Below are 14,002 nucleotides of genomic sequence, written 5' to 3' on the forward strand. Positions count from 1 at the left end.
GGGAAGGTGGCTTGAATGAGAGAGCCGGGCTGGGACTGGGCCGCGGCCTCCTGCGTGTTCTCGGGGAGCTCCTTGTGGTTTTCGTGGGCCCAGCGCTTCTCGCGGCTGCGGCCCGGAGGCCGGGCCAGACATTCCCGCCATGGGGCCCCTCCTCAGCCTCATGCCACCTCCGCCTCGGCCCACCTCAGCCTCCCTCTCGGCTCGCGCCTCCGCGGGCCCCGTTTTCCTTCGGGACACCTCTCCACTCCGCAGTTAACTCCCCGAGACCCCTCACTACTTCTGACTCAGCCTTCTCCACGCCCTACGCGGCCCTTCGGAGGTCTCTACTTCTGCCCGGTTCCTTCCCAACGTCGCTTGCTTTTAACGTCTTGTGGCTTTTCTTCTAATCTTTTTATCCCGTATCCCGTATTTGTGAATAATAACAATAGCAGCCACCGTTTGTTACTTACTTCTATATGCCAGTGAGCCCTTTACTTAGAGTTGTCTCATTTAATGCTCACAACCAACCTTTGGAGTAGTTCCTTTTCTCATTTTGCATGCCACAGACCAGAGCCACCTTTAGTTAAGTTACTCGTCCATTTTACAGGTGAGAAAACTGAGACTGGTGTAGGTTTGAGGAAGTAGAACAAGGTCACATAGGTGAAATTGTAGCTCCTGGACGTGGCTTGAATCCAGACAGTCAGGCTCCAGAGCCTGGAGTCTCTATCGCTGTGTCTGCTCACGCCTTCGCCCTAAAAAGTACAGTGAGCTTTCTTCTTCTGGTGTCTCATTGCCTATGGAATTTTGTAATTAAGATTTGGGAAAGTGAAAGTGTCTTGGAAAAATCTTTAGTCAGTGGTTTTTGAGGAAAAAGAGGTACTAAGCTTTATGTATATTTGATACTTTTTTTTTTTCCTGGATGGGAAAAATGTCATTTCAGATGTTCAGCTCCCATTCTGAATTGTGCCATTGTCAGCATTTGAAAATAAAACAGAGCAGTGTCGGTTACGAGCAGTGTAGTACTGTCCAGAGCTCAAGATGAAATTGTATAAAAAATGAGCTCAAGGTTGTAGGGCAAAAATATATATATAACGTCTTTTGGTTTCTGAATTGTCACACACAAAAATCCTTACTTTGGCAGGAGTAAAATTTTGTCTTACTTCAGAGATGAATCTCAAATCCTTTAAACCCCATGTTTTTACTTTAGTAATGAGTGATCAATGTGCATTACCAGGGCTTTTCTATATCAGTGGTGGAAGGTTTATTCCTGATTCTGATCTCAAGAGAATGATACTTGGCTAGTTTCATATGGATTTACGTGGGAACAGTACTTTGCATTTTTGAGTATCTTTCTTCAGCTTTACAAGGAGTAGCCTTTTCATTTTATTAATAGTCATTCAGACTGTACTAAACTGATTTGAATAGGTCCTTAAATTCGATGTTCTGTTGCAAATATTTAGCCTCTTGGGTTGAAGGTTGCTTCCAAAGTATATTGTACAGACCTTTATTTCAGCATTTCTCATGGTTTAAGAGAAATTAGCTGTTTATATGGCCTCTTTGATGGTAGAAATTGGGGTTTAGTTTTTGTATTTGTATCCTGAAGGTATTTCGTTGTGTGTCTGTCATAGTACCTAGCAAATAAGGTGTTCAGTGAATATATAGTAAGGAAAGGAATATAGGTGATTTTGAGATGGTTCACTTAGTAGACCCATGAATGTGTGCTATGTGCAGTCACCGACCTAGGTGACTTGAACCAGACGAAAATCCTTTGTCCTCAAGGAGCTTCCATGCTAATTAAGATTGATCTAAATTCTGAACTAATCACATCCAATGAGGAAATCAACCTGCAAGTTTGAAGTGACTTGTACAAGGTCACTGAGTAATTGGCAGAGTCTGGATTAAAACCTAGGTCTCTTCCCACATGTCAGCAACACTTTTCCATTTTTGCCCCTCCTATTAAAGTATTTGCAGTTTTATCTTCACCATTGGGGAGATTGCATATGTGGATAGAGTACTTCTAGAGAAACACATTTGTTCTTGTAAAAAATTTTTTTTGTTTCTATTTATGCGGTAGGCTTCTGTTTTCCAAAAAGGTTTTAAGTAGTAGGAATGCAAATAACCTACAATACACAGAATTTATTTGGAGATCCAAATGCCATTGATCTCTTTATGGTTGAGGGCCATTAAGATAACTTTTAGCATCGTATTTGTAAAGATTCTTTACCCAGGGCCTTTGTTTACTTATTAATACTTCATGACTTGTGACAGGGTACTTGCAGTCTAAATTTTCTCAATTGTAAAAATGGGAATAAGAATACACTAGTGTTACCATTGACTGCTGCCATAAACAAGTTATTTTTCTGTGCCATACTTTCCTCTGTAAAAATGGTGCCAAACTTACCTCTTTGTGTTGTGAGGATTAAAAGTCAGTACATATAATGTCCATGGATATATATCCGTGCCTAGTATATAGGAAGTACCTAGTGTTTGCTATCATTATAAAAAAAATATTTGAACACTTATCATCCTGGGCACTGGGATGCAGCAGTTTACTAAGGGAAAACTATATATTAGTGAGTGTACTACAAAAGTAACCAAGTGAGAGATTTCTTCATAGCATTTATCTTAATTGAAACTCGAATTGGGTAATGAGCCACAGAGGGTCTGGGAGAGGCTAGGAGGGAAAGAGTTTGAGGTAACATCTGAACTGAGACTGATAATGAAAAGGAGCCAGTTATGTAGAGATCTGGGGAAAAGCATTCCAGGCAGAGGGAACGAGTGCAGAGGCTTCAAGGTAATGAAGTATTTGATCATAAAGAAGACTAGAATCTGTAGAGAGGTCAAAAAGGGACAAATTATATAGAGCCTGGTAGTAATAATTAAAGTAATAATAATAGCTGCCACTATTACTAATACTAATGCCATTTAACACTAATACTATTACTGCTATACTAATGTTACAGCAACAGTAATAAAAGCTAATACTTATGGAGCACTAATGTGCTAGGCATTGTTCCAAGTACTTTATTAGCTCATTTAATCCTTACTGCAGGTTCTGGTAGGTTGGTTGTGATGGAGCAGTGTTTATGAAGAGCTATACATCTGGCATCAAAAAATGGCAACTTTAGGCTGCCGATGGAGGATTTTGTGTGAATTTTGTCACCATTTTAATGTCAGACTTTTGAAAGCCATCTAGTCAAACTGACAACTAAGTGCCTCTTACAGGTAGAGCACTTTGCTAGGTTTTGTAGGGGAATCAAAGTTGAGATAGTTAAAGTGGTTTACTGTGCATCAGGTATTGTCCTAAATTTTTCACGGGGATTATCTCATTGAACAGAGATATGAGATAGGTTTTATTTCTATTCCATGCTAATTTACATCTGAATATACTCAGATTCAGAAATTATGTAACTAGTCTGACAACAAAAGGCAGAGCCATGATTTGACTTTTTCGTGACTCTAAAGCCTAAACACTTAATTCAAGCTATATCTAGGAAGTGTGAAATTCTAAAGAAAGAAATACTGTAGAATTTTTGAAAAGGGAGAGTTAGCCTCAAAGGAAATCCAAGATTAAGGTACATTATTAACTCAAGGCTGAAACAGAATAGCTTTCCTTGGTAGTTAACTTTATTTCTGCACTAAAGGTTAAGACATTTCTTTAGTAATAGTGGTCATGTGTCTTTTGGGAGTGCATGTAATTTGAAAAAGACTATTCTGATATAATCCATACTCCTTTTTGCAGTCATTGATTTTAACTCAATTTTTTAACTTTGAATGTAGGATTATGTGCAAATTTGGTTATAGTTGGTATAGTAGGTCTGGATGTGTTTACTATCCTAGAAGGAAAATTGATTCTTTATTAGGATTTTTTTGTATCAGAATTGAACTGTGATGTGGGAAAAAAGTTCAAAGCATCATTAATCTTAAGCAAAGGGTTGAAACATGTAGGGAAGTTGAAAGAGCCTGGTGAGAGAGAATATAAGAATGATTATCTTCAAATATACATAAGGAGTATAATTGTTGATCTCTTGAGAAATGTAAACTTTATAATGGAGAGATTTATAGTAACTAATGGGAAGACTAATAGGTGCTCAGTAAATTGACTATGGGAAATTATAGTAAAAATAGTTTTATTAAGATTCTACATACCCTACTTATGAGGTAGCTTAGGTACAGTATCACCTAGGTATTCATTGGTTCATTTAACAAATATTTATTGAGGCCTACTACATGCAGACCTAATTATGTGCTTGGGATATAAAGGTGAACAGGACAGAATTCCTACTCAAAGGGGCTTAATAACAGACAGCGTGGTGTAATGTTTGAGAGCTATTTTCCTGTGTTTGAACCCTGGCTTTTCCACTGAACCAGCTGTGGCCTTGGACAAATGATTTAACTTCTGTGTGCCTTAGTGTCCTCGTCTGTAAAATGAAGTTGATAATATCCATCCTGTAGGGTTGTTACGGTGATTAACTGATTTGAAAAGAGCTTAGAGGACCACTGCTTGGCATATAATAATTACTGTTAAGAGTGAATAATTTTTGTTTTTAAAAAGCACTTACCTGCTTAAATGCTATGGAGAAAATAAACTAGGGTGTTTAGCTGGAGATGAAAGGATGGGCAGTGTAGAGAAAGGCTTTCTCTTTAGGTAGAGCATAGTAGTTCTCTCTTAAACTGCTTTCCTCCCCCCTTGTAAACTTTGTATTTGGAAGTAATTTCAAACTTACAAAACAGTTGTAAAAATAAAGCTAGTATACCTAGTGTTAATATTTTACTTTTCCTGCTTTATTATTTGCACGCATGCATGCTCTGTTACTCTGAACCATATCAGGGTAAGATACATATACCATGGCCTTTTACCCCTAAATACTTAAGTGTGTATTTTCTAAAAATATATTCTTTTGCTTAGCTATGGTACAATTATCAACTTCATATATTTACAGTGATACAACACTTTAATCTACTGTCCATATTCCATTGTTGTCCATTAATCCTCTATAGCCTTTCTTCCCTAGCCTTTCTAGCACAGGATTTGGTCTGGCGTTAGTGCATATCTGTTTAGCTTCCTTTAATCTAGAACATTTCCTACCTTTAGTAGAACAGCCTACCTTTTATCATCGACATTTCTGAAGAATACAACCCTGATCCCCCTTTTTATTATAATAGAACATTTCTTATTTTGTGTTTGTCTAATATTTCCTCCTTATTAAGGTTATACATCCTTACCTGAAATAAGTGATGTTGTGCCCCTCTCGGTCACATGATGTCCATCTGTCCTTTTTTAGATGATATTAATTTTGATCCCCTGGTCAAGGTGTTGCCCAATTTCCTGTTTTTTTCATCCTCCTTTGCAACTACCGTGTTTCCCTAAAAATAAGACCTAGCTGGACCATCAGCTCTAATGTGTCTTTTGGAGAAAAAATTAATATAAGACCCAGTCCTATTTTGCTATAATATATATGACTCGGTCTTATAATATATATGACTCGCATTAGAGCTGATGGTCCGGCTAGGTCTTATTTTTGGGGCAACATGGTATAAGCAGCATGTGGGGAGACATTTTAAGACCACCCAGATATCCTCTTCATCCAGATTTCCTCTTAGATATGGTGTCCATTAATCAGTCATTCTTACTGATGCACATTCGATGTAATTAGAGATCAGTAGCTACATTTTTGTAATTTTGACAAGTAAAAATGTACCCATTGTTTCCCACACAGGATGGCTCAGCAGCAGGCCTTGCGGTTCCGAGGCCCTGCTCCCCCACCGAACGCGGTGATGCGAGGCCCGCCACCGCTCATGCGGCCTCCTCCACCTTTCGGTATGATGCGAGGCCCTCCTCCACCGCCGCGGCCCCCCTTTGGACGTCCTCCTTTTGACCCTAATATGCCGCCAATGCCTCCTCCCGGAGGGATTCCTCCTCCTATGGGCCCGCCACACCTCCAGGTAAAACATAGAGCTCACCATTTCTTCATTGGCATTAGTATCAATATCAGATCTCAGTGTTCTTAGTTTCACTTTATAGGAAAATATAATCCATGTAATAAAATGGTGCTCCGAAAAGCAGTGATAACAGTAATTCATATAGAAATTTAGAATGGGAATTTAGATGGTGATAGAAAAATAAGGGATTGAATAGAGTAGTTCTTACCTGCCTTTATCTCTGAGAATTGTCTTTAGTAATCCATCTTCTTTATGGGAAATGAAGTTTGAAATATTAATGTATAGAGTGAGGGAAGTTTATTTTCAATGATACATGTTGTCATTAAGCGTAAATGTATATATGTGTATATTTCTGAGCAATTCTTGCCAGAAGTGATTCCTCAGGTAGAATGTAGAAAGTGACAACAAATACATTTTGTACACACATTATTTGAATTTTTCTTTCCCCTGGGGAAATAAAAAAGGTTATCTTATAATTTTAGAAATAGAATCATTGTGGGATTCTTTCTGGATATGAGGCACATATCCCTCTCAAGTATATGTAGATTCAGTTATTGTCTGAAGAAAGGTCATGAAAGTGGCATCTCTCAAATGTCTACTTTTGAGATTGTATTCTTTTTGTTTGGGTATATATTTGTTTACTTAGTTTATCCAGCTTGTACAGTTCTGAAACGAAATAAATATAGTGGTGGTATCTGCCTTTCATTAGCTTAGATAGTCAAGAATAAACTTAACTAAAAATAGTAAAAAATAATGAGGTACTACTATTTAAGTGTTGTTATCTCTGTTTAGATAGGGTTCTATTTATGGAAGAGACACAGGTTTTAATAATTTGCTTAATAATTTTATTGCCTTACTAGTAATGAATAGCCCCTCCCCCTTAAGTTAAGTGGTTTTATGTTTTCTTCAAGATTAGAATGAAAAATAGCTTTTTGACCTACTGACTTTTGTGTAACTTGTTACATATGAATTTATTCTAATATGTGCCTTTATGAGTTAAACCTACTTGTAGAATATAAAATGTAATGGACTCATGTAACCCTCTGATGGAAATATGTCAGATGTTGTAATGGGATACTTTATAATGTGATACTTTTCTTGGTCTTGCTAGATAATTGTGTGGCTTTACATTAAATCCAAGTGATTTCCTGCAGATGTGCATGTGATATATTTGGGGTGGATATTTTATAAAGTATGGGTCTGTGTGTTGATGCTGGAGAGACATTAAAATGAATCCAAAAAACAAGTATGGGGAAGAAAATTTAGGAAAATAAAATGCCGTTTCACATTATTCGCATAGTATCAGTGCTGTTATCCAGATTAAGGTGCTTTGGATAATTGAATTTTAGTGTTATTTGTAGATTATAGAGGACATCTTTTTAATCCCTGTTCAAAATCTTTTTAAAATGTTAGGCCTCTTGTCTGCTTTAATGAGTAAGGAGCAGCAGTTACAGTTGAATTGTTTGGCTCTAGATCTTAGGCTGTGTCAGCAATCACTGAAGAATGCCAGTGAAGGAATTACCAGAGATAGGATTGAACCAGTATGGCTCCAGGAAATATTAAAAAAAAAAAGTTATATATACATACCATCTAAATTTCTATTTTCCACTGAAAGTAAAATGGATAATTATTCTACTGTATCTTTTAAACTTGCTGATATTCATGTCTTTGAGCTACATTTTTATTATTATTTAAAAAATAGGAAAGAATTAATATTTTCCTAGCTAATACATGTTTTTTTCTTGCACGAAGAGAGAATAAAGGGTTAGGTATATCCCATTTTCTTTTTTAGTTATTGCTATGTTATTTGTAAATCATGTTTCTCTTATAGTTGGGTCCTGTTGTAGGTGAGCTATGGAGGCATTGGTGTGGCTGGTGTTAAAAAAGACACAAAAATTGTTTTGAAAGTAATCTAGTGTCCAGTGTATGAAATATGCAGTTAAAGTATAAAGACTAAAGCAGAATTCACCCATGATGCTGTAACAAAGAGATGACTACTGTATTTTGATGTGTTTCTTTCCAGTCTGTTTAGTAATCATTTTTGTTACAGAGAAACTTTGCTAATATACCCTACGTAGATGGATGTATTTGAATGGACTATAAAACTAGTTTTGTTTCTCTTACAGTGCTTTGTTTTCCCTTGGGTAGAATTCAGTAATAATTGGAAGGAAAAAAAGATGCATAGCAGTGACCATTACTGTTCTTGTGAATTAACAGAGACCACCTTTCATGCCTCCGCCCATGGGAACCATGCCTCCTCCTCCGGGGATGATGTTTCCACCAGGAATGCCTCCTGTGACTGCTCCTGGTACTCCGGCACTGCCTCCTACTGAGGAGATATGGGTTGAAAATAAAACTCCAGATGGGAAGGTAAATTATAAAACATGTTTAAGTTGGTGACAGAAGAATAAAACTTAAGAGTTGTGGCAGATTGAGATCAGTGACAGTATTCTTGCTAATTAAAAATGAGCTGTGGGTAAGCAGGGGGTTGGGAGGGTGAGACTCCAGGAAAGGCTCACTGAATTGGACTTATGCACAGGCATAAGGTTGCCTGTGATTCTGGAAGCTTGTATTTCAAATATGTGTCATGGGTCCCCAAACTTCAGGTTTAGTGTTCGCTAGGACTCACAGGACTCACCATATACTGTACCCATAGCTAAGACTAATTACCGTGAAAGGATACAAAACAAAATAGGCGAATAGGAAAAGGTGCACGGGGCAAAGTTTGAAGGGGAATGAAGCACAAACTTCCAAGAGTCCTCTCAGTGGAATCACGTAGAATGTGTACAGTTTTTTCGGCGTGGAATTGCGAGAACGCATGTGAAGAGTTGTCTACCAGAGAAGCTCACCTCAGCCGTGGAGTCAAGTGTTTTCTTTGGGGACTGGTAACATATCTGGCACTATCTGCCTAGCACACACCAAAATTCCAGACTTTCAGAAGGAAAGCAGATATTTAGCATAAATTGCATTGTTTGCATAAACAGTTTAGGCGCAGTGAGCCATTCTTACGAGTTAGGGAATGATGGTAACCCTCCCCAAATCCAAGTTTCCAGATGCCAGCCAAGGGCTAACTTTGCAAGTAGGGTTTTCCAAAGACAGCAGTCAGGCCTGCTATGTTAACTTTCCGCACAAAAATATATATGTGTTTTTTTTTGGTTAAAAATAGAGTGTGCTCATTATAGAAAATAAGGGGAAGGGGAGGAAGAAGGGGAAAATTACTATAGTCGCATAATACATAGACAGCCAATGTTGATGTGTTTTTTCTAAGTAGTTTTATTTTTCAATATCTTTTAAGACAAAATATAATTGGGTTACTGTTTTTTATGATAGTTGATAGATTCTGTCATACTGGTGATTTTGCTTCTTCTGCAGGTTTATTATTACAATGCTCGGACACGTGAATCTGCATGGACCAAGCCAGATGGAGTTAAGGTTATTCAGCAGTCAGAACTGACACCTATGCTTGCAGCCCAGGCGCAGGTTCAGGCCCAAGCCCAGGCCCAAGCCCAAGCGCAGGCCCAGGCCCAGGCCCAGGCCCAGGCCCAGGCCCAGGCTCAGGCGCAGGCGCAGGCTCAGGCCCAGGCCCAGGCACAAGCACAAGCTCAAGCTCAAGCGCAGGCCCAGGCCCAGGCCCAGGCGCAGGCCCAGGCGCAGGCGCAAGCTCAGGCCCAGGCCCAAGTGCAAGCCCAAGCGCAAGCACAAGCACAAGCAGTGGGAGCATCCACCCCTACGACCAGTAGCCCAGCACCTGCCGTGTCCACGTCCACACCTTCATCCACCCCGTCCTCTACCACTCCTACCACGACGACCGCCTCTTCAGTGTCGCAAACAGTGTCAAGTGAGTACCTGGCAGCATGTGTCCTCGTTTAGGGGCCAGAAAAACAGACACGTAGGGACTCCATTCCCAAATGATCCTTGTGTTTCAGGTATTATCCTTGATGTTATTTAAGAAACATATTTGACATAAGACTTTTGGGTTAAAGAACAGGAATTTACATTAGTAGAAGAAATTATTTGCCCAGTTGCAATTCCTGAAGCTCAACTGGGGAAGTGCAGAGTGAGCCATTCAGCTTGGCTAGCAGTAATGCTGGGTGCTGTGGGTTTGCAAAGTAAGTGTAAGTCTCAGTACCTACCTTATAGAGCTTCCAGTTTTTCTAACTCAGACTGCCAGCATAATGCATGTAAAACAATTAGAGTATAGTGTGCAAAATTATACAGAGAAAATAAGATAAAACAATTGCAGAAAAGACAACTGGGTGGACTGCATGGGTATGAGGTTGGTCATGAAGGATTTGTGGTTGAATTTGAGTAGGTTCGAAAGTAAGGAGAAGTCTGTCAGGTGCGGGGGACAGTATAAACAAAGCTCAGGAAATGAGGATGCATGTAGTTTATGGGATTATTAAGGAACTCTTTTGAGGTGGGAAAGTTTACATTGTTACTAGATTGAAAAGTGTGGACCCAGGTTCTGAAGAGTTAAGAACCAGGCAAATAGGTGACTCAGCCTGCCACCGGGGAGCCTGTATAAATGCAGTATTCTGGAAGAATTTTCTGGTGCTCATTTTTTGGGTAGTGTTGCAATCTCATTTAGAGGTGGATAGGTCCTAGAAATGGGATGCAGGCGGATGAAATGAGTTGAGAAAGAGGCAGTCAGAAAGGTAGGAGAATTTTCAGGTATAAAGTCGCAGAGGCCTAAAGGTTAGGTCTTTTCTAAAAAGATTAATAGATTTCAGGGATGAGGAAGGGAGAATATTAATTTGCTTAAAAGAGTGTCATTAATATTTATACTACGTGTGTGTGTGTGTGTGTGTGTGTGTGTGTGTGTATGTTTGTTGCTACTTACTTTATAGCTGAGATTGAGCCCCAGAATATTTAAGTAATGACTGTTGATTTATTGTTTTTTATGATACTGTTATGAAGATACGTATCCCTACGGGGTGATTATAATTTGGATTATTTTGCTACATGGATAATAGATAAGAATAAGAAAAAGAAAGTGCCCCTTTCCCCAGTAGCTTCAGGGTCTTGGGAATTATTAGTGTACTGTATATTGCACTGTAAGAAGTGTGTAGATGAGAGAAATTTAATCTTAGTAGATTCAGATTTTATTTTATTGATACAAGAACCAAAGAAGTAAGGTACATGTAATTTGGAGACAGTTTTATAAAGGCCCTACTTGATATTCTTTGTCAGCGTGGGGAAAATGTACTTAGTAGGAAGATGTACGTAAATAACTTTGTCTGTTTTGTTTCATAGCTAGGGTGAATTCTTATATGGAAGTGTAACAGTGATATGAGCTAGCTGGTTGGGGGTGTCTTTGCCTTTTTCTAGGTCAGTGCTTCTAAAACCTGTGTGGCAAGGCAGGAAGCTGCTGGTTTGTATAGGGTACCTGTGGAGGTAATGGAGAAGGTGATTAATGAAAGCAATGTGGTTCTATGTGGAGGCTCTGTGTTGCTTATGTTTTGTTCCCTGCCTTCTTAGGAAGGAGAACTACAGTGTTTTAAGGAAGATGTGTAGCCAGGTACTATCCTATATGTATTCCATTTCTGTGTATGAGTGGTCTGTCAGGTCCATAGCTATCAACTATGCTATTTAGAGTTCCCGTTTGTCATTTTTTCGCACTGCCCTGCAGTGATTGGGAGGCCTTTATTCTAAGAGCAGAATAGCAAAATCATGTTCTTTTTACTGCCTTTAAACATCAATTTTGATATCTTTCTGAGTATTCCTTACGTCTGTTTTTATTTCACTTGATTCAGTGTCGTCATATTACCGTCTTAATATTTCTCCATCTGTTATAGCTTTTTTAGCTGAGATCTCAGGCTGGATTAGTAGAGTATTTTGAGGCCTAGTGTTTCACTAGTTACTTTAGCAAATGGAGTCAGTAGGAATTTACCCACTATAAAGCCCGAGCTGCCGTTCTCCCAGTTTCCCATTTACCGTGTTTTGCAGTGTATAATGCACTCGTGTGTATAATGTGCACCCAAGTTTTTGGCCCAAACTTTCAGAGAAGACAATTTTTCATTTTAGTGTTTTATTTCAAATTTTTATTTGTTTATATTTAGGTACTTGTTTTTTGTATTATAAAGGAATTTTAGTGTTTATTTATTTATTATACTTTTAACTCATAAGCATAAATAAAAGAATTTATATAGATATGGAATTAGTACTACCCACCTATAATGCGCATCCTTATTTTTCTTTTAAATTTGGGCAAAAAAGTGCACATTATACGTGGCAAAATATGGTAATTATTTTATTGCCTTTATCCCTTTCCTCTCGTGATCTGTGGCCACTAATCAAATTCAGAAAATCCTGTGTCAGCAAGAGAAATGGGTTGAGTGAATACTTTTACCATCTCCATTGGTGTTCCTTTCCACTTGAAATTTGGCACCTTTGTAACTCATTTTCCAGCCTACAGTATTTTGTATCATAATTTTAGTAATTATATTTAAATATTATCACCATAATATTTTTTAAAATGTAATTCTATGAACTGCAAAATAGACCTGGGTAATGGGACTGAAAATTGAGAAATTTATATTTTAACTCCAGTTGAGTATAAATTCATTTTATCCTGTGCAAGTTTGTGAAAAGTGCTGATAAAATGCTACTTCTCAGGGAAGTTGGGAAGAATAACTATATATATTTTCAGCCATTACAATAGATTACAAATGCTAAATGGTGTTATGTATGGGACTGGGCAAATGTTGCATGTAATTTGTGTTTTTCACACTGTTATAAAATTATATTAATATGATACTGTACCCTAAGGCTAGGTCTATGCTAGACCAACAATTCATTCCTGGGCCCCTGAAGATACTTGTTTGGCCCTGCTGTCTATTTAGCCAAGGTGAGTCCCTCATTAAAAAGTATGAAATTGCTCACATCTTCCCAGCCTAAGTGAGTTTTTCATTATTAGGAGCTGAAAAAAAATCTCAACAAATTTTTTTATCAGTGGGAGTACTGGGTGGTTTGTATTGCACAGCATACTTTCCTGTAGAATAAGATTGGCATAAGTATTGGGAAAGCACTATTTTATTTCATTGAATTTGATAAATTTATTCTTAGTCCAATATAGGTAGAGTTTGACATTTTTCTTTACATCAAGAAAAAGATGAAGTATTTGTTACCAATGAGTTGCCAAAATGAATTTTGTTTTGGAACTAGATGGTTTATAAATAAATAACAAAAATGTTTTGTAATATTTGAGAACTGAAACTTCTTAAAAGTATGAAACATTAATTTGTGTTTTAGGTCACAATTTGATTAAAAAATGATTACTAGGGATGAAATGTTTTATTTTTGATACTTAAAAATAAATTGTTAGCAGAACCAAATTATCCTGAATTTCTGATTTTCCTGGTCTCATACTGGAAACCTGAATTTTTTTTTTTTTTCATTCTTACTTTTTTTTTTGAAATAATTATAGAAAAACCCAAGTTGTTTTTTATTCCATTTGTTCATATCCAGTCAGTCATTAGTTATTGCATATGTTTTTCTCTCTGTTCTTTTTTGCTTGGCCAATTCCAGATATGTTGAAATTGATTTTCCCACCTGTGTTCTTCCTTTACTTCTATGCATCAATCAAGTTAATTCATCAAATGGATACTGATTATTACTCTTTCATACAGAAACCTTCATTTAGCCTCCCTTAAACCCCTTTTACATTCACGAAGTTACACAAATAACACGTGAATGCATTCTTACTAAAAACTTAAATTCTAAGGAAACACGTGTAGTAAAAAGTGAAAGGCATACACAGATGTAACAAGTTAATATGTTTCGGTGTGCATTCTTCTAGATCATTTTTCTACGTTTACATAAGTTCTTCCTTTCCATACCCAGTAAAGTGCAGACTCCTTAGCTAAGCTTTCTGGTCAGGGCCTTCTGCTTCATGCCTCTGGCCTGCCTTTCCAGCCATAAATAACTCACAAGTTCTGTTGGTATGCCTAGTGTTTTACTAGCTGATTGCCTGCCTTCTGTTTGCTAAACAATTCTTGTTGTTCTTTACTCTTTCTTTTATTCACTTTTCCCACTACTTATTTTCTCCTTCCACTTTGTCATTTTCCTTGTTGAATTCCTA

At 37.8% G+C, this 14,002-nt stretch overlaps 1 protein-coding gene across 10 annotated transcripts in view; it reads left to right on the forward strand.

The window, feature by feature from the left end:
• The window catches only part of TCERG1 (transcription elongation regulator 1), a 55,669-nt gene that overhangs the window by 285 nt on the left and 41,382 nt on the right, over nucleotides 1-14,002 (forward strand). For all 10 annotated transcript variants that reach the window (XR_016021358.1, XR_012489816.2, XM_088798691.1 and 7 more), the window contains exons 2-4: nucleotides 5,700-5,925; nucleotides 8,140-8,292; nucleotides 9,295-9,760. Coding sequence is in view for 8 of the 10 variants with exons in the window: in XM_088798691.1 (XP_088654817.1) it covers nucleotides 5,700-5,925; nucleotides 8,140-8,292; nucleotides 9,295-9,760 (845 nt within the window). In the remaining 2 variants the exon portion in view is untranslated. The remainder of the gene's footprint in view (nucleotides 1-5,699; nucleotides 5,926-8,139; nucleotides 8,293-9,294; nucleotides 9,761-14,002) is intronic.

Source organism: Rhinolophus sinicus, chromosome 5 (genome assembly GCF_057876585.1).
Source record: "Rhinolophus sinicus isolate RSI-liver-muscle chromosome 5, RSI-T2T, whole genome shotgun sequence".
Lineage (NCBI taxonomy): Eukaryota > Metazoa > Chordata > Mammalia > Chiroptera > Rhinolophidae > Rhinolophus > Rhinolophus sinicus.